At 42.0% G+C, this 20937-nt stretch overlaps 1 protein-coding gene across 3 annotated transcripts in view; it reads left to right on the forward strand.

The window, feature by feature from the left end:
- The window catches only part of ACTR3B (actin related protein 3B), a 90131-nt gene that overhangs the window by 12725 nt on the left and 56469 nt on the right, over nucleotides 1-20937 (forward strand). For 2 of the 3 annotated variants that reach the window (XM_078437173.2, XM_078437174.2), the window contains exon 2: nucleotides 7092-7147. The exons of the other annotated variant lie outside the window; for it this stretch is intronic. In XM_078437173.2, the coding sequence (XP_078293299.1) occupies nucleotides 7092-7147 (56 nt within the window). The remainder of the gene's footprint in view (nucleotides 1-7091; nucleotides 7148-20937) is intronic. 3 annotated transcript variants of the gene reach the window in all.

Genomic DNA, 20937 nt, shown 5'->3' on the forward strand with positions numbered 1-20937 from the left:
TCCCCAGGCCGGTCACCACTGGTCCTCAGCTCTCCGGAGCCAGACTCTTGCTGTTGTGTCCCCTTCTTTTCTTCCCGTCATTGGGGATCGATATACCTTTAAAAAGTCATTTTGCTTTGAGTTTTGTGGGGCTTTGGGACCAAGTGAAATAATGAAATCATACATTTAGTCCACCATTTTAATCTGGAAGTTAAAGTTCCCTTTAGAGAGATCAAAATCCACAGAGAGACCATACCTCATGATGTTCTGTTTCCCCAAACTAGGGCAAAAAATGCCGCTGATAGAAGGACAAATGGACAAGTGTATGTGGTCAGGTTCACAGGTCAACAGACAAAAGAAGGATATTGGATTTAGATGAAATAATTAATACATTTGAACTTGTCTATTGAACTCTTTGTCCTATAAACAGAGACTCCCCTTTTCTATTCAGTAGCCCAAGGAGTGTTTGAAGACCTTAGACCTCGATCATGTGCCAATTTACAGTATCGAGAGGGTGTGTATTACTTAGAAACTATAATTAAGACATGAGGATAATTTTAGTGTCCTGAGAACCATATTCTAAGGCAGTTGTGGTCCCTCCCCCTTTTTTTTAAACTGAAGACCTTATGAAGGAGAGGAGCTATTTTGGCTGAAGTTTGGGGTTTGAGACTGGACCTCATAAGGGGTCTTAATCAAAAGAACCTCCCTATAGGATATGGTTTGAAAAACACTGTTCTAGGATGTGACATTTCCACTTTTAAACATAGATTAATTGAGCTTAAATTGTCACCTTCTGCTCTAGACACATGGTTGTAGGAGGAATTTTAACTATATATAAATATGTTGAGTTGACAGATTAATTCTCTTGACTGCAGAATTGAAAAGTCTGTGTTACTGCCGTGGAAAAATAGTGGCGCTTAACGGAAGAGTGAAAGAGGCTCTGCCCAAGAGCTGTTTAAAATGTTTGGGGCAAATGAGGATATTTTGTATTGACAGAAAGAGACTGTGGAAGGATACGTAAGAATGGGAGGTGGTAGAAGGCAGGGGTGGGGTGGGCAGTGTCGGCCTGGGAGTGAGATTTGGTGTTTGGAAGTTTGAGCTAAGAGAACATATTTGTTTAAAAGGCAGAGTGGTATTGGTATTGCTTCATGCAGCTTTTCATTCTGTTTCCATGTGAGAAAGGGTCTCTGGTCAGGGGATGCATGGATGTGGCATTGAGTTTGAGAATGTGGCCCAGTTTATGCATTTTTGGAAGCAATGCCTACCTCAGCTATGCTGGCTGTCCTTTCGGAAGATCGTGTTCAAACAGAAAACCAAGGGCTTTTAATGTAAAAGTTGTTGGTCTTGATTCCTTATGTACACATATTTGGGACAAGTTGATTGACATAGCTCTCTCCATTTGGATGAAAAGACATACATAGCACTGGAAGAGGAGTAATATGAAATTTTAGTAAAGTGAGGGACTTTTCAAAGTAGAAACTACACAGGAAGTTGTTCAGGAAGATAAATGGTAGATTTGATCATCTAAACTGTCGACAGTTATATTCCAGGAAATGTATAACTGGGAAAAATGGGTGACGTATGTGAGCAAGCATTCACATCCTCAATATGTAAGGGCTCGCACAAATTGATAAGGTAGTAAAGCTGTAGCAGAAAATTATTGAAGGGTCCTATGTGGAAGAACATAGAGGGCTACTATGCCTCAGATAGCATTTAATAGTAACAAAGTTATCAAATAATGGGATCCTTTTACTTTTTGAATTAGGAAATATTTTCTGGAAATGGTGATATTTCACATTAGGGGGGGATTATTATCATTTGCCTCTTACAGATGAAGAAATTAAAGTATGGAGGGGTTAACTTACTTGCCTGAAGTAACATAGTGCTGTGTTTTGAGCCCAGCATTGTGAGTGCAATTAAACTCCCTTACATCACAAACATATACTATTTTGCAGCTTCTTTCAAACCACATTGCCTGTGTATGGCAGTAACATAAATCTTCATTTTTGATGGCTGTATAGCATTTTTATGGAATTATTATAATTTACTTCATACATCAAATTGATGGCATTTGAGTGTTTCCAGTGTTTTGTTGTTTTGCTATTATAATGCTGTAGTGAATATTTTTTTGTTCCTGTCTTTTTTTGCATACATCTAAAAGTGCTTCATTGGGGTAAATTCCCAGAAATGTGCCATTTGGACAGTAGGGTATATGCATTTAAAGTTCTGATAGATAATGTGAAACATGTGTGTATAATGACTCTTCAACCTTTTACTGTCACCCATGTATAACTTACTACCACTATCTTCAGTATTGGCCCAGATTTTGAATGGTCTTGCAATCAGTTTGTAGCTGGATTTAATATTTGATGTTTCTTTCTTTCTTTCTTTTTTTTTAACATTTATTTATTTTTGAGAGAGAGAGAGAGAGAGAGAGAGAGTGAAACAGAATCCGAAGCAGGCTCTACGCTCTGAGCTGTCAGCACAGAGCCTGACGCAGGGCTCGAACTCACAGACTGTGAGATCATGACCTGAGCTGAAGTCGGACACTTAACCGACTGAGTCACCCAGGCTCCCCAATGATATTTGATGTTTCTTAAAAGAATATTACTCTTCCCATGTAAGAGTAAGACTTTTCTCAATTTATTTGCCTGCTTGTATATTGAGAGTTCTTCACACACATTTACCTATCTCTGTGTCTCTATCCATTTATCTGTATAGTTTAGTCCTAAAGGTAATATTATTGCCTTTAGTAATAGTAAAAGTAAATAGTAAAGGTAAATTGTTGCCATTGCAACTAGGATCTCTTCATACAGCATAGATTCTCACTTGTTCTTGTTAGGTAGGAAAGTTGTTGATTTTTGTCTGTTTATTTAATAACTGGCCATCCTACTGAATTTCCTATTTCCTTTAATTTTCTACTTAATTTCTTTAGATATTCCAGGTCTGCAATTACCGTTTACAAGTAAATTTTTGTCTTCTCCTTCCCAGCGTCATTCCTTTTCTTTAGTTCTTTGTGATTTGTATTATCTAGTGATTTCTAAGCATGTTGACCATCTGAACCATGGGGTTGGGACAAGGAATGTTAAAAATATAGGTGTCCAGGCTCCTTCTCTGCAGATTCCCATTAATGGTTCTGGGACAGGCACTGGGAATTTGTATTTTAGAAATTTCTCCGCGATCTGTTCAGCAGGTTTGTTACATTTTTTCTGGAAGCCTACCCAGATGATGTTAAACTGGCCTGCCGGAGAAAGTAGGCCATGCTGCAAGAAAAAACTCAATTTGAAATCCTGTTTCTAAAAGGTAAACATTTTGAGGAAGTCTTTGAGGGTGGGCTCATGCTTTCTGCCTCCCTCTTCATTATCCTTAGAGTGTGGCTGCTACATGCATGGTTTCTGGCTAGTAAACTGATGGGAATAAAATAATGCTGCTTTGTTTTCGTAAATGGTGTCTGGGACGTGGTCCGTATTTAAGAGTTGTGTTTTACTTGCTGATCTTTTTTTTTTGGTCCTGCTGTTTATGTAGTTGAGCTGTTCTAACATCATCTCTAACGGGGCATACCAGTCCAGTACTAGGATTGTACTAGGAGGGAGTTTTAGAATGAGCACTTGCCAGCTTACATGTACTGGGTTCTAGATAATAGGTTCTCACTGAAGTTTGGTATGAGCCTGGCTTGATGAAAATTTTATTAACACTTGAAATTTGAATGTTTCTTTAAAAAAATCTTGTTAGACATTGGTTACATTGTGGTTATTCAAAGAAACTAAACCTCAAGTGTGTTTGATGCTGTATAAGGGGTAGCACAGAAAAACTAAAGGCATTAAGTTACCATAAGTGATCTGAATGGTTTGTACTTTTGCCTTTGTTTTTAATGGTTTCAGTTTTGGTAGGAGGGTAAGGGAGGATCTCATAGTAATTTATTTACACATAAGAATATTAATATGTCTTAAAAATTTTTTTTTGATGTTTATTAGAGAGAGAGAGTGAGACAGAGAGATGAGTGGGGAGGGGCAGAGAGAGAGGGAGACACAGAATCGAAAGCAGGCTCCAGGCTCTGAGCTGTCAGCACAGAGCTCGATGCAGGCCTCAAACCCACGAACCGTGAGATCATGATCTGAGCTGAAGTCGGACGCTCAACCAACTGAGCCACCCAGGCGCCCCTGATTATTAGTATATCTTAATGTTAGTTTGCCTCAGTCATGAAAATCGTCGTTCACTTACTGTTACCGATGCTGCGTTACCTGCGTGACTCCATGACAGAGGCCTCCCTTGAGGGCCGTGCTGTCTGAGAGACCACGGTGGCCTCAGGGTCTCCGCATACCCGCAGCTGCTGTCGAGGGGCACGTCGTGCTGGTGGCATCATCGGTATTCAGTTGAATTTTGGTCTAAACGTGCACCAGCCCATCTCTGCAGCCTGACCTTTTGCTTCTCGGGGCCATGGCTCACGATTTCAGGGTACAAGACACAATTGTGGAAGGATGTCTTCTATCTGCTGGGTTTACCATTTGTGCATTTTATTTCCACCACAATGCAAAGTGGGGTGTCTGTGCTGTAGAGTCACGTACGGCAGAGGGACTGAACGAGGCCACAGAACATGCTGTGTGCATGTTGTGAACTTTTCAAAACTTTCAAGTTAGGAAATATTTCAAACACACAGAAAAATAACAGTCAAAAAACTTACTATTATTTTTTAATGTTCATTTGTTTTTGAGAGACAGCAAGAGAGAGAGAAGCTGAGCAAGCAGGGGAGGGGCAGAGAGAGGGAGACACAATCTGAAGCAGGCTCCAGGATCCAAGCTGTTCGTACCATGCAGGCACTCCCCCTCAAAAATGTAACTTGTATAGGTAGCACTGTTCTAGGGCTTTCTCTGCTTCCTTATTTATATATAAAACTCACTAAGCCTAGGAAACAGGTTGTATTATTATGCCCATTTTACAGATGGAGAAACTGAGATACAGACAGGTAGAGCAACGTGCCCAAAGTCACACATTTGGCAAATAACAGAGCTGGGACTTGAATCCAAGCAGTCTGGTGCCGGAGTGCATGGTCTTGACCAATACAATGCACTCTGTTGACTTTCAGAAATACAAAATATAATGGAACAGATAGAAATGATACCTTCACCTCATTTTAATAAAGGTTAACATTTCACTGTGTTTGTTTGTTTGTTTGTCTTAATAACTTCATCACACAAACAAGTGTTTTCTCACGTGTAGATGACAGATTGTGCTTAGACGATGGCCCTGGTCTTTATGTGGCCCATCACATTGTGTTTCTGACCTTCAGCATCCCCCTTTCTAACACTGCCCCTTTCCCCCGCAGTTTGGCAGTAAATCCCTTTCCTTACAAGGGTAAGAACTCATTCAGCAGATATTTATGGGGTGCCTGCCACATGCCAGGCACTGTGCTGGGGGTGGAGGTACAGTCAAGAAAAAGAACTGCGTTCTGTCATCATACAAGCTATAATCTCACCACGCGGGCAGGCAGATAATCTGAGTGCAAGCTGCATGATTTTGGGGGGATGGGTGAGTGATGTGGCCTTTAAAAAAAACCACAGTCTTAAATTTGAGGGTTTTAGTGATTTCTGACCTGCTTGTTAGGTTTCTTTAGCCTTGGGTCAGCAATTCAGTTCATTTGTATTTATTGTCTGGAATATACTTCCAGAATGATGGTCGAATTGGGAATTTTTAAAGTTCAGTATATGTTGCTTTCCTTCTGGAAAGTCCCCAGGTCTGGGTCAGCTTTGAAACCTTCCTCTGGGTCTGGTGAGCCCTACAGTGGGGTCCACTTGGTTTGTGCATCTGGTAATTTGTGGAACCTGGAGGGCCCACAGATGGCTCCCAGAAACTTCTGGCATGGCCTGATGGTTTTCAGAGCCCAGCCTCACCCGAGTTCCTGTGGCACCAAGAACTTGGAGACTGAGCAGTAAGGCGTGATTTAAATGGAGCGAACTTGCCGTTTTGGGCTCCCCACGCCTTATTCATTCACTATGTGTTCAAAAATAGTGAAATTAGCATATGGTAAAAATACATTTACAAATCATAAAATTAATTTATTAGAATTTGGAATGTAGTACCACATCAAAAAATTTTAGTATCAAGCATCTTGAAATAATTTATAAAAATGGAATGAATTAACAAAGTGACTTTCAACACTGCTGGGAAGTGTTTTTCTTCGTTATGAGCGTTACTGCAGGATGATGGCTCAGTTGTCCAGACTTTACTGTTCATTACAGTCGGCTAATAAGGAAGGAAGGGCTCATGAGTCTTTTCGATTTTCAGTTTTTTATTTCCAGCAGATGGTTCTCCGTGGTGGTCCCCCCCTGCCACTTTTTAAAAAAAAAATTTTTTTTTATTTAAGGGATTAGCAAATGCTTTTGGAACAGATAGTAGTATTTTGGCATTTGTTTTAGTTAAGACTTTTGGAACCCATCACACAGAGTATCTTGACAGAAAATGGGCTCGTTCTGAAATGAGATGAAAAAGAGATGCTCCTGTCAGATATTCTCAGGAGGTGGCAGTGGCTGTTTCTAGACATATGCCATGACATTTTAAGAAAATTATATAATCATTTTTTAAGCGCGTTCCCCCCCCCCCCCCCCTTTCAAAAGTTCATGAAGTTTGAGAAGTAAGTGTGCTTCTCTGAGAGCCAGCTCTGGAGTTTAGCCTGCTCATTCAGATTCGGGTTCTTTCTCTGTTCACCAGCTGCTTGGCTCGGGGCAGCCAAGCGAACATCCCAATGCCTCAGTTTTCTCATCTGCAAAATAGGGACAAGGGCTACTCCCTTTGCAGGACTTTTGTGAAAAGGAGAAGAGTGTAAAAGCACGTTTAAAGCCGTGAGGGACACACAAATGTAATTTATGTGTTAATGCATGTGTGCAAAATTTTTTGCCAGTAGAAAGAAGCTTCACATTTTATGTTTTAATAACAGCTCGCTTATCTGAAATTAGTGTTTGATTCTCAGTCATCATAAGCTTTTTTTTTTTTTTTTCCAAGTGAATATTTTGAGGCTTGATGTTGTAGGACTTGGAGAGCTTATGATAAAAGACACTAATGGGATCCAGAGGACAGTATTATTATCTAAACCTGTGTTGATGACTTTGTGCTTTTAGGTATACCAAGCTTGGCTACGCAGGCAACACTGAGCCACAGTTCATTATTCCTTCATGTAAGTACAGCCCCACCCTCAACGTGTGTGAAGGACCGGGGTTCTCGGCATTGTGATTCTGTTTTCCAAAGCATATTCATTGACTTGCCATCTGCTTTTAGAAGATTGTCCTGGTTACTGGGGAGGGTTATTGATTTTGACACCTAGTCCTGAATATTGCTATAGACCGTAGCTGTGGCCTAAAATCCCCCAACTTTCTGGCCCTTTGGTCCTCTTCTGAGAAAGCCCCTTGTCACCATCGTTGGAGTTTCGGCCTGGGTGGTTGGCTGGGGCTTTTCCTTCAGTCATAAATGTCTGAGCTGCCTTGAAGAAATCTGGTCCTTTAAGGTTCATTTGTAATTTTAAGTAAGTACAGTTTTATTAACTTAGCGACTCCGTGGACTGAGCATCCATTGTGCTGCACTGTTCACTCTATTGAATGCCCTTTAAAAAAACCCCCAAAAACACGAGAGGCCTGATGACTGTTTTATTGTGTTCAGAGTGTCTGCTTTTGTTTAAATTTTGGTCAGTAGAGAGTGACGGACGTAAAAGAAGAAATGTTCTCACATCTTGGCAAGAGTACGTCCTACCCACTCTTTGTTTCCCACAGGAGCCTCCAAGGTCAGGTCAGTTGTTTTTAGGGTAGAATTTTTCTCTGAAATTGTTTAAATTCCGGGTTATTATTTGGAGACCGTTTACCAGACTAACTTGCATCAGTCCAGGGGGAAGGGAAACACTGCCTCCTAAGTGTAGATCTTGTGCAGTGAATTGTGATCTTAGAAGTTGTAAGGTGGTGCGGGGCCAGGGACCCAGTGAGGGTAGGCCCTTGTCAGCAGTATGGAACATTATGGAACATGGGCAGCTTGGGAGAGCTGGGGAGAGGAGGCTTAGCGTTTATTCCAGGGAAGGCGCAGGCCTTTTTGGTGTATATGGGTACTCACCTCACTAGGAAGTGTACCCCAGATTCCTCGAGCACATGTTATTTACCTCATTCTCCTTCCTTCCTTGCTTGCTGTATAATTGATCATGAATCTGATTTCTAGGTCTGAACACCCTGGTACCATGGCAGGGTGTCCTTAATAACAGGCACAATTTGTCTGCTGTGTTCTTTATTTAGGATTCATAATTTGGTGTGTTAGTTTGCTGGGGGCTGCCGTTATAAAATACCACAGAGTGATGTCTTAAATAACAGAAATGTATTGGATCCCAGAATGGAGGCTCGAAGTCCCCGATCAAGGGGCCATCAGGATTGGTTCACAGTGAGGCCTCCTTCCCTGGTTTTCAGACAGCACCTCCTCACTGTGTCCCCACATGGCCTTTTCTCTGCACACAACCGAAAGAGAGATCTCTGTGGTCTCTTCCTTTTCTTATGAGGACAACAGTTCTCTTCGATTAAGTCCCACCTTACGACCTCATTTAACTTTTATTACCTCCTTCGGTCCCCACGTCCGAACGCAGTCACACAGGGGGCAAGGGCTTCAACGTATGAATTTTTAGGAGACGCAATTAGGTCCATCACGCTTGGCGCTTTGTAGGCTAGGTCAGTCCTTTGAGAATTTTTTTATTGCGAATGCCCCGGAACTTGATCGTTCCATGTTGGATTGATAAATCGGACGTTCTGACTTTTCAAAGCAGATTGGATTTTAACCTTGCTAAGTGCCACGGCTCTGAAAGGCTGACCTTGCACCTCCTGCTTTACTGCGTTGCCGTTTCAAACTGTCAGCAGCGTTCAGCCGGCTGGCCCGTTCAACCCGTCATCATCAACAGGGAGGAGAACTGAAGTCAGTTATTAGCGGGATTTCATGCGCCGCCAGACAGCAAGGCGGCTCTCAGATTGGTGCTTTCAGAACGTTCACAGTAGCAGAAGCTAGACAGAGCATAAAAAGTCGGAGAAGTGGGAGGAAAGCCACAGCTGTATCGTCGGCTGAGTCGGTTGCAAGGGATGGAGAAGCCCCGGGAGGCGGGGTGAGAAGATTTGGGGGCCCGGGTGAGGATGCTGGGTTGGGTGGAGGGCCTCGGTCGCCCGGGGCTGTCGGCTTTCCTGCTCGTCTTAGTTAGATGCGGGAGCTGAATCATTTTTCGGGCTCTAGAGGCTCCGTCCACAAGGCGAAGTTCGAGACGCACGTGCCGACGTGGCGCCCGCAGAGAAGAGGTGGGGCTCGTGCGGATGTGCGTCAGCTCGCCGACGACGCTGGCGGACATGGGCGGGGCCCGCTGGGTGGGCGCGGCGCGTGCGGGCGGGCCCTGGGCGGGCCCTCGTCGTGCCGGAGGTCACGGCCCGGCCCTCGGCGGACCGTGGTGGCCGGGAGCGTGGGGGAGGGCCGGATGACGACAGACTGTGTCCTCTCGAGGGGTTTTACTTTCATCTCGCACCCGGGAATTTCCACGTTGTTCCCCGAACGGCTGCCTCGGGCCTGAGCCAGCGGACGGGCGAGGTGCCGCGCGCCCCGTCCGGCTCTTCCCGGGCGGCTCTGCCCGTGTCCGGCGTGCGCTTCTGGGCAGCGTGTGCAGGATCGTTCGAGTGGAGGGTTTCCCGGCCTTTTTTGGTCTTTAAGTTGTCGCAGTATGTTGAGAGTCCTTGAAAAGTGTCCGGCAGAGGAGTGAGGATGTGTGTGCTGACCGTGTCCGCGGAAGGCGCGCGAGGGAGGTGCGGGGAGGGGTCGGGAGGAAGTAAGGACGTGTTCGACCTTCGGCGTCGGAGGAGTTCGGTGTAAAGGTCCCGTTGGCATCAGGTGAAGGGCTTCCTGCTCGGAGGAGCGTCTCCACGGGAGGTGGGGACGGAGCCCAGAGATGTTTTTGGCTTTTCTTTTAATGGAATAGTTACAAAGCAGTTTGTGGAAGTTTATTTATTTTTGAGAGAGAGAGAGAGAGGCAGAGAGAGTGAGCTGGGGAGGGGCGGAGAGAGAGGGAGAGAGAGAGAGAACCCCCAGCAGGCTCCGTGTTGTGAGCGCAGGGCTGGATGTGGGCCTCGAACTCACGAACCGTGAGAGAATGACCTGAGCCGAAATCAAGAGTCGGACCGACGCTTAACTGACTGAGCCACCCAGGCGCCCCTGTTGCATAGAGTTTTTAAGAAGTTTTTATTTCAGCTAAAAACTGTTGCAAAAGATAGTATAGCACAGACCTGCGTACCCACCCACCACTCAGAAGGAGCAAACGCTGACATGATTTCATCCTGTAAATCTGTGAACCCCTGCATCAGCGTGGGCAAGGTCCTCCCTTTTCCTCCAGCCCATTCGCCCCCCTTGCTCTCCCTCCTCTGCCGGGAACTTCCTGTGGTCCTGACCTTATGGGAACAGGGTTCCTTACCTGTATGTGGCCTTGTTCTGCCGGTATAGACCTTCCTAAATGACACCGTGCTGTAAATCACTTTCAGCATTGTCCTTTTATAAAGGACCCCGCCCCCCGGAAATCGGTTTTTAAGATTTAGCAATGTTGATATATACAGTTCTTGATCAGAGTTCTAGCATTTGAATCTCAATTTTTTTCTTTCGTTTGGGCATTTTCCAGTTTTCTCTGTTATACAAAATGGTGCAGTAAACCCCTCCTTACGCACATGCGCTAGTTTCCCAAGAGAAAATGAGGAGAAATGGGGTTGTTTCGTCGTGCAGGTGCGCACCTCTCTTCTCAGCTGCTGTCAGGCTGCTCTTCTGAGTGCTTGTGCACAGTGAAGCTCCCGGAGGTGCTGGTGAAGGGTTTTTGTTTCCACACAGCCTTGACAAAAGTTGACATTGGTAGACTTAAATTTTCGCCAGTCTGACGAATGTGAAACGATGCGTCATTTTATAAGTTTGCATTTCTCTGATGACTGGTAAGGTGGGGCACCTTTCATTGCCTGTTCGTATCTTTGCCCATTTTTTCTACTGCATATTTTTTTAATCTTTTTTACGGAGTTTTATGCAGTTGTCTTTGTATACTCTGAATATTAATATGTTGCAAATATTGTCTTTTATGGCATCTTTTTAAATGATTTTTTAAATCTAGACACGTAAAATTTTGATATAGTTAAAATATTCAGTACGCATTTTCCATTTATAATTTGTTTCTATCTTGAAAAATGCATTTCTACTCCAAAGTCATAAGGACTTTCTGCATTTTCTTCTGTGACAATTTTGAGTTTACTTTTTGAATATGGTGTGAGATAGTTATTTTACTTATTTTCTGAATGGAAGGACACTTGTCCCAGCACCATTTATTGAAGAGTACATTCCGATTTGTTATGCCTTTTAAATCATATTGAGGTACCATATATGCTTGGGAATATTTCTGGTGTTTTTATTTGGTTTCATTTATGCGTTTGTTTATCTTCACTCCAAATTCATGCTGTCTTAAATGTTATTACTTTAGCCAGTGTCTTGATATCTGGTAGGTGTGGTTCCTCTTCCCTTTTTTCTCAGAATAACCTCGGCTATTCTTAGGCCTTACTTTTTATTACAGATTTTATTTTATTTTATTAAAAAAATGTTTATTTATTTATTTTGAGAGAGAGAGAGAGAGAGAGAGAGAGAGAGAGATCGTGACCTGAGCTGAAATCAAGAGTAGGACGCTTAACTGACGGAGCCACCCAGGTGCCCCTTTACTACAGATTTTAAAATTAGTTAAGGTCTATGAAAAATTGTAATGGGGTTTTGATTAGAGACACATTCAGTTTATAGATTAATTGGGGAAGAATTTGACATCTTTATGAATTGAGTTTTTCTATCCATGAATATGGTATACATGATCTTTATTAATGGCTGTTGTGTTTTTCAGTAATGTTTTTGTAATAGACTTCATAAAGCTCATACACCTTTTACTAGATTTAACTGTAGGTACCCTTATGTGTTTGTTGCTGTTGTGAATTTTCTGAAATTACATTTTCTAACTAGTAATTGCTATCATGTAGAAATGCTATTGAGTTTTTTGTTTTTTAATCCAGCAACCTTACGTGCTTCTCTTATTTGTTCTATTAGCTTGCAGATTCTTGTAAGTTTTCTATTCAGACTATTAACTGCAAGTAATGGTTGTCCCTTTCAATCTCAATATTTCATATATATTTTTTGGTCTTTTGTACTGGCTAGAACTTCTCCTGCCGGAGTGACGAGAGCTGGAGGTAGTGGGTGCTTTTGTCAGTCTGATTTTAAAGACGGTGATTTTAGTGTGCCACTAGTCATTGCTCTTGGTTTTTGTGGAAATGCTTTTTTCAGGTTAATACAGTGCCCTTTCTATTTCTAGTTTACTGAGAGCTGATCATATGGTTTTGGACAGTTAAGGTCCTATAATACGATGAATTACATTAATATATTTTCAAGTATTAAATAGTCATTTATTTCATTCTTGAGATAATCCCTACTTGGTTATGAAATACCAACTACATGTTGAATTGTATTTGCAAATATTTATTTGGGTTTTTGCATCAGTGTTTAAAAGTGCAATTACTCTATAACTTACCTTTCTTGTACATTTTTGTCTGGTTTGAATATCAAAATTAGACTGGCTTTTGGAGATGAGTTTTTCAGCTTTCTTTTCTGTTCTTTAGAACAGTAAGTAAGATAGGAATTATTATTTCTTGAAGGTTTCATCAAATATATGACATTCTTTTGGGAAATATACTGGATGTATTAATTAAGAAATTACTGTTGTCTGGTAATTACTGTAGTAAATGTTCCTAAGATCTAGAATTTATATGTAAGTTTTGAGCACCTTTCTGATAATCTTCCCTAGATTACCCTCAGATGACCTTTTAACATTTGGAAAATAGTCTGTTTCTTCTGGTTACCCACATTCTATACTCCTACAGTTTTTTTAATCTGCAGAACTTTTACATTTTTCTTTATTAAGTTTAATCGTATGAGTTTTGGTTCGTCATTAAGCTAACTGAGGGGTTTTATTTTTTAATTTGTTTAAATAATTTACAAACTATATTTTATTTGTCTTCAAATATGTTATTTTGAGATAATTGTAGATTCATAGGCAGTGTAAGAGATAGCTTGGAGAGACCTGTGTACCCTTCTCCCTGTTTCATCCAGGGCTACATCTTACATGGTTATACTATAGCATTGAAGCCAGGAAATGGAAATTGGTGCAGTGTGTGTCTGTGTGTGTCTGTGTGTGTCTGTGTGTGTGTAGTTCCGTGTCCTTTTATCCCATGTGTAGATTCCTGTGATTACCACTACAGTCAAGATGTAGAACCATCATACCACCACAACAGTCTCTCCTGAGCTGTTTCTTTATAACTACACTTGACTCTCCTCCCCACCATTCCTAACCTTTGGCAACTACTAATCTGTTTCTATCTCCATAATTTTGTGGGTTTTTTTTTGAGGATGTTTTATAACCGGAACCATACAGGATATGTCCTTTGTGATTGGCTTTTTCACTTGGCATAATGCCCTTCAGATCCATCTGAGTTGTTGTATGTATTGACAGATAGTTTCTTTTTTTATTTGAGTCGTATTTCAATGTATGCATGTACCAGTTTGTTTAAACATTCGTGTACTGAAGGACTTCTTGATTATTTCTGCTTTGTGGCTATTGTAAATAGAGCTGCTATGAAAATTGTGTACAGGTTTTTGTGCGGACATAATTTTTCATTTCTCTAGATAAATACTGCGTAGTGCAATTGCTGCATTGTATGGCAAGTTTATGTTTAGTATTATTAAGAAATTGCCAAAGTATTTCCCATAGTGGCTGTACCATTTTACATTTCTACCAGCTGTGTATGAGAGAGCCGGTGTCACTGCATCCTTGCCAGCATTTGGTGTTGTCACAGTTTTTTTATTTTAGCTCTTCTCATAAGTGTGTAGTTGTATCTCGTCATGGTCTGAATCTTCATTTCTGTAACGGCCAGTGGTGTTGAACATCTTTTCATGTGCTTATTTTCCATCTGAGAATCCTCTTCTATTAAATGTCTCTTTGTGTATTTTGCTCATTTTCTAATTGTTACATTTTTACTGTGAGGTTTTGAGAGTTCTTTATATATACTAGATAACGAGTCCTTTGTCAAATATATGGTTTGCAAACAATTTCTCCCGTTGTGAGCTTCTCTTTCCATCTTCTTCATAGGGTCTTCTGCGGAGCAAAAGGTTTAACTTTTGATACACCAGCTTTTAGATTCATTGGTTTTCTCTGTTTTTCTGTTTTAAATTTCATTGATTTCTGCTCTCATCCTTCTTTCTTGCTTTGGGTTTTGTTTTGCTCTTCTTTTTCTAGATTCTTAAGGTGGGAACATAGATTATTGATTTGAGACTCTCTCTCTTTTTTTTTTTAATTAAAATTTTTTTTCTAATGTTTATTTTTGGGAGAGAGAGAGAGACAGGCAGACAGACAGACATGGAGGCTGAACCAACTGAGCCACCCAAGGCATCCCAGAGAGTTTTTCTGTTTTCTAATGTAAACTTTTAGTGTTAAAATTTTCCCAGTTATCACTGCTTTTGCAGTGTCCAACACATTTTGATATTTTGTATTTTTGTTTCCATTCCATTCATGTATTTTAAAAACTTCCCTGAGATTTCCTCTTTGACACATTTAGAACTGCATTGTTTAACTTCCAGATGTTTGTGGGATTTTCCTGGTAACCTTTCTGTCATTGATTTTTGGGTTTATTCTATTGTAGTCAAAAAGCATACTCTGTATAACTCTTATAAAATTATTTATTCTTTACAGTTTATTTTGAGAGAGTGAGAGGGTACGTGTGTACAAGTGGGTGAGTAGCAGAGAGAGAGAGAGAGAGAGAGAGAGAGAGAGAGAGAGAGGGGATCCCAAGCAGGCTCCTTGCTCAGTGTGGACCCTGATGTGGGGCTCGATCTCAATGACTGAGTGATCATGACCTGAGCAGAAATGAAGAGTCGGACACTTAACCGACTGAGCCACTGACTGAGCCAACCTGTACAACCAACCGACTGTATGGTTTTACAATGATTATAAAATTATTAAGGTCTCTTTTATGGCCCCGTATAAGGTTTATTTTGGTTCCACGGGCACTTGTAAACAGTATATACTCTATTCTCTTTGGGTAGAGTATTCTGTATATGTTGGTTGGCTCCCGTAGGTTGATGGTATTGTTGAGCTCTTTTGTCCTTTTATCAGTTGTTGAGAGAGGCATTGAGGTCTGCAGCTCTAATTGTGGGTTCGTCTGTTTTTCTCATCAGTTTTTGTCTCCAGTACTTTGCGCTTCCATTCTTTGTTACGTGCACATTTAGGATTGCGGTGTCTTCTTGATGGACTGACCCTTTATCTTTTTTAATGTTCTTTTCAATTTTTTCTTTCTTTGTTATAAAATTTACTTTTTCTTTTTTTTTTTTTTTTTAATTTTTTTTTTAACGTTTTATTTATTTTTGAGACAGAGAGAGACAGAGCATGAACGGGGGAGGGGCAGAGAGAGAGGGAGACACAGAATCGGAAGCAGGCTCCAGGCTCTGAGCCACCAGCCCAGAGCCCGATGCGGGGCTCGAACCCACAGACCGTGAGATCATGACCTGAGCTGAAGTCGGACGCTTAACCGACTGAGCCACCCAGGCGCCCCTAAAATTTACTTTTTCTGTTGGCAATATAGTCAATCATGCTTTCTTTGATTAACATTTGTGTGGATATCTTTTTCTGTCTTTTTACTTTCAACCTACATATATCCTTATATTTGAAGAATCAGGTTCTTTCCCTTTTTCTTTTTTTTTTTTTAACGTTTTTATTCACTTTTGAGAGAGGGAGAGAGACAGTGCAAGCAGGGGAAGGGCAGAGAGAGAGGGAGACGCAAAATCTGAAGCAGACTGTAAGCTCTGATCTGTCAGCACAGAGCCCGATGTGGGGCTCAAACTCACAAGCTCTGAGATCATGACCTGAGCCGAAGTCAGACGCTTGATGGACTGAGCCACCCAGGTGCCCTGTGAAGAGTCAGGTTCTTTTAATCCACTCTGCCAATCTCTGTCTTTTCACTAATGTATTTAGGTCACATAATTTATTGTAATTATTGATTAGTGGTTTTTCTGCTTGTTCTTTTTTTTTTATTCCTTTGTTTTGTTTTACCTGAGTTCCTGGGGATTATTTGAGCATTTTTTTAGAATTTTGTTTTGATTTATGTATTGTGTTTTTGAGTGCATCTCTTTTTATTTTTTATTTTTTAACATTTATTCATTTTTGTGAGTGAGAGAGACAGAGCACAAGCAGGGGAGGGGCAGAGAGAGGGGGACACACAGTATCCGAAGCAGGCTCCAGGCTCCAAGCTGTCAGCACAGGGCCTGACGCGGGGCTTGAACTCACGGACTGTGAGATCATGACCTGAGCCGAAGTCAGACACTCAACCGACTGAGCCATCCAGGTGCCCCAAGTGCATCTCTTTATGTAGCATCTCAGTGGTTGGTCTATTACATTTCCTGTACGTAACTTTTCTTAGTCTCCTGTGTTAACACCTTACCAGTCTGAGTGAAAGGCTCCACATTTCTGATATAATTGTCTTGAATATTTCTTCTACGTACATTGAGAAGGACATCAGTGTTACAATTTTTGCTATAACTGCCAAACATAATTTAGAAAACTCAAGAGGAGAAGGAAAGTAATTATGCTTATTTTTGCTCTTTCTGTGTTTCTTCCCTCCTGATGTTCCAAGATTCCTTCTTCTTTTTTGTCTTTAGTTTTTTTTTAATGTTTATTTATTTTTGAGAGAGGGAGAGACAGAGCACAGGTCGGGGAGAGGCAGAGAGAGAGAGAGAGGGAGACAGAATCTGAAACAGGCTCCAGGCTCTGAGCTGTCAGCACAGAGCCCGACGAGGGACTCGAACTTGGGAACGGCAAGATCGTGACCTGAGCCGAAGTCAGAGGCTTAACCGGCTGAGCCACCCAGGCGCCTCCCAAGATTCCTACTTTTATAATTTCCTCTCCGTTTAGAAAACTTTCCGAGCCATTTTTTAAGAGTTGGTATGCTGATGACAAATTCTGTTAGCTTTTGTTTACGAATGTCTTGATTTGCTCTGCATTTTTGGGGATATTTGGGCTGAATTTAGAATTCCGAGTGGACAGTTCTCAACACTTGAAAAATGTACCATTTCTTTCTGGGTGCCCTGATTTCTGATGAGAAATTTGTTGGAGGCTTTTAGAATTTTTTCTTTGGTCTTCAGTTTTTAGAAGTTTGGCTGTAATGTATCTTGGCATGGATTTCTTTGGGTTTATCCTGTTTGGGGTTTGTTCAGTGTTGAATCTGTAGGCTTATTTCTTTTTTAGTCAAATTTGGCAGATTTTTAGCCATTATTTCTTTGAATACTTTTTCCTTTTTCCTCTCCTTCTGGGACTTGGAATGCATGAATGTTAGCGCTTTTATTATATATCCTACATGTCCCTGAGGCCCAGTTCATTTGCTTTTCAATCTGTTTTCTTTGTTGTTCAGGCTGGGTAACTTCTATTGTTATATCTTCAAGATCAGTGATTCTTTTCTCTGTCCTTTCCTGCTGTTGAACTAATCCACCGAGATTTTTATTTCAGGTACTGTATATTTTTAGTTCCAAAATTTCCATGCAGTTTTGTCTCTGTCTTCTATCCTTGCTTTCACTTTGTGCTTCTTTGCTGAGACTTTCTTGTATTTTCCATTGTTTCAAGTGTGTTTGTAGATTGACGCATCGTATGATCGCTCCTAAAATCTCGCTTACTAATTCTGTTATCTGTGTCGTCTTGGGGTGGGCATCTGTTGATTGTCTTTTCTCATTTTGGTTGAGATATTTCTGGTTCTTGCTGTGGTGAGGGATTGTTTTTTATTGAAACCTGGACATTTAAAAATTTTTTAAAAGTTTATTTTTTTTGGTGGGGGGAGGGGCAGAGAGATTAGAAGGAGACACAGAATCCGAAGCAGTCTCCATGCTTTGAGCTGTCAGCACAGAGCCCGATGTGGGGCTCGAACTCATGAACCATATGAACCGTGAGATCATGACATGAGCTGAAGTTGGAAGCTTAGCCAACTGAGTCACCCAGGCGCCCCTAAACCTGGACATTTTAGATAGTCTGAGATTCTGGATCTTGTTTAAATCTGATGTTTCAGCAGGTTATTTCTGATACAGCTCCAGTAAGGAAAGGGGGATGCCCCTTGTTAATGCCAGTTTGGGGTTGAAGTTCAAGGTCTCCTCTTGGCCTTTGTTGACACTGGGTGGGGGAAGGCTCCATGTTACTGCTCGTTGTGGGTGGGAGTTCAGCCTCCGCATTAGGCCTAAGCAAGTAGCCTTCTGGCCGGGAGGGACAGGGGTGCCTTGTTACTGCTGGTGGTGGTGGCAGTCCTGACTTGTCACTCGGCCTCCTGTGACGAAAGCCCAGTGTGAGAGCAGAGGGGACAGATTGATGCCGCTGGGTGGGGTGGACGTTCAGCTTTCGCACTGAGGAGGAGGGGTGGTTTTCCTGGGGTGTTTGACTGGAGTTCAGCAGGTATTGTTTAGACTGCCCCTTTTATCTTCTTTGGTTGCAGGTAGCAGGCTTTTGGGGGTACACCCTTTTTGTTTTGAGCTCATCGGTGTTTCTAGGGTAACCAGTATGGGCTACAGGAGACAAAAAGAAGACCCAGGAGACTCACGGCTGTGTTGTTCCCGGGGTCCTGTGGTCCCCAGCCAGTCTGTCCGCTCTTTACCTTCTGGCCTCTGTGTTTCTTTCTTCTAGAAAGTCCCCGGGTTCTGGCTGTACTTAGAGCAGCAGGAAAACTAGGTTAACTCTGTCCTTGCAGAAGCGGAAGCCCAAATTTAATTAACTCTGAGTAGAAAATATATTCGTCTGCCATAGAAGTTAAATGGTATAATAGGACGCAGTGAAAATTAACTCTTTCCCACCCACTTCCCCTCTCCCTGGTTCCTTGTGTTTCCTTCCTGAGATGCTCCGCAAATCCCAGCAGATACACACAGGCATCTGTTTTCACACAGTGGTGGCATCTCACGTACACTGCTCTGCACCTTGTGTTTTTGTCAAAGCGCTACACCTCAGTCATCCTTCTAGATTGGCATATGAACACCTGCTGGCTTCTTTTTCGTGGCCTCCTGATTTTCCATCGCGTGGAGATGCCACCTGTGTGTAACCAGTTGGAATGTTTCGCCGTTGACTCCATTATCTGTTCTATTCATTGTCCTTCCCATCTCAGTGTCACCTGTGTTGACACCTGTTACTGTGTGTGGCGGCGGTGGGTTGGAGATCGCTGCTGGGGTGGCACGGACCCTTTCTCTGTGAGGAGTCCTGTAGTCTGTGAAAGCTCATAGATGGTCTTTGATAGCTGCTCTCTTAGGTGCATTTCTCCATCATCTTCATAAGGACCGTGTGGACCACTTCTTGCTTTTCGTAGGCTTACGCAAAAGAGTTCGAAGATAAGCTCTCTGTGCCTTTACTCTGTTTCGTGGATTCAGTTGCTTCATGTATGATAGGTAGTAATAGTTAAAAGAAGTATACTTCGTTTTTGTTTTGTTTTGTGTTTTTCTTATTTCTCATGGCCACTAAAACATACATCTACCATGATTTGGGGCCAGAGTACTTTGATTACCTTTTTGGGAGGGATAGGATTAACTTGGTTTTCATTTGTATTTCTGAGTGTGGTAGTGTCACCTCACTAAGTTTAGTATTTTTTCTTCAAGGTGGTGATTTTTCTTTTCTTTCTTTTTTTTTTGAATTAAGTTTATTTGTTTCGAGAGAGTGCATGCATGCAAGTGAGTGGGGAGGAGCAGAGAGACAGAGACAGAGATTCCACACAGGCTCTGTACTAACAGTGCAGAGCCTGATGCAGGGACTCGAGCACACACACCATGAAATCATGACCTGAGCCGAAGTCGGATGCTTAACTGACCAAGCCACCCAGGCACCCCAGGGTGGTGATTTTTCTTCTGGTTAATATGTTGCCCCCAAATTCTTGGCAAAGTTGAATGATGGAATGAATCGCAGATTTTTTTTGCCCTGTGTCTTCACAATCTTTTATTTTGACTTGGCAGTTTAATTATAAATTCATGCATAATTAAGTTTGATCTTGCCCAGAGGATAGAATCTGTCACTCACACTGGCACCCTGTGCGAGGACCTTGCGGTCTGCTGCGAGCTGTGCTGCCAGGGGCCCTCTGCGTGCATGACGTGTGCGTCAGATGATCCTGTGTGATGCTTGTCAGTGTGCCATTGAGTGGCCTGCTCAGTTTTCAGAGGTGGTTTTATTTGTTTCTGTAGATTGCTTCAGTTGTTTAGGGCCCAGCAGACTTTTCTGCCCTGTGACCAGCTTCAGGGCTCTGGACATGCTCACCACCTCTGACTGCTTGCTGGGCTTTGTCTCCAGCATTTCCACGCCATACCTGCTCCTTGAGTCCTGCAGAAATCCCGTCCCCTAGATTTGTGCCACCTTTTGTAACTGGAAGGCTTTGAGTCTAAGTGTGGCAATGAGCTGGATGGAGTGAGAAGAGGTGGACAGAGTGAGTGACTTCTACTCCGGACTCCTCCTTTTTACCTCTTGCCCCTGTCGCTGCAAAACACCTTTCTCACAAACAGGGTTCACATTCACTCGTGTGACTGTTGCGACCCTTCATTCGTATTGATTTGGGGGTTTCAGATGATCTGCTCTAAAAAATACGTTCATGTGTCTGCTAATTTGTTTTGGGATAAATTTGATGAAGGTGAGTTTATGGGAGCTCGGAGTATGACCAAGGGTTAGGAGTGTAAATGGAAAATTTTATCTTTGTCAAGCTTCCACATTTCATTAAATATTAAATTCTGTAGTGAAGTTCTATGTGATTTTTACTAAGTATATTCTCAAACGTCACGGTAACCCCTTATTAAAATGATGTATCAGAAAGCCATTGGCATTTTTACGTAATGCAGTTGTTTGATTATTGTACTTTTCTTTTTTGT

The sequence above is a fragment of the Panthera onca genome, chromosome A2 (assembly GCF_046562875.1).
Source record: "Panthera onca isolate mPanOnc1 chromosome A2, mPanOnc1 haplotype 2, whole genome shotgun sequence".
NCBI classification, from domain to species: Eukaryota; Metazoa; Chordata; class Mammalia; order Carnivora; family Felidae; genus Panthera; species Panthera onca.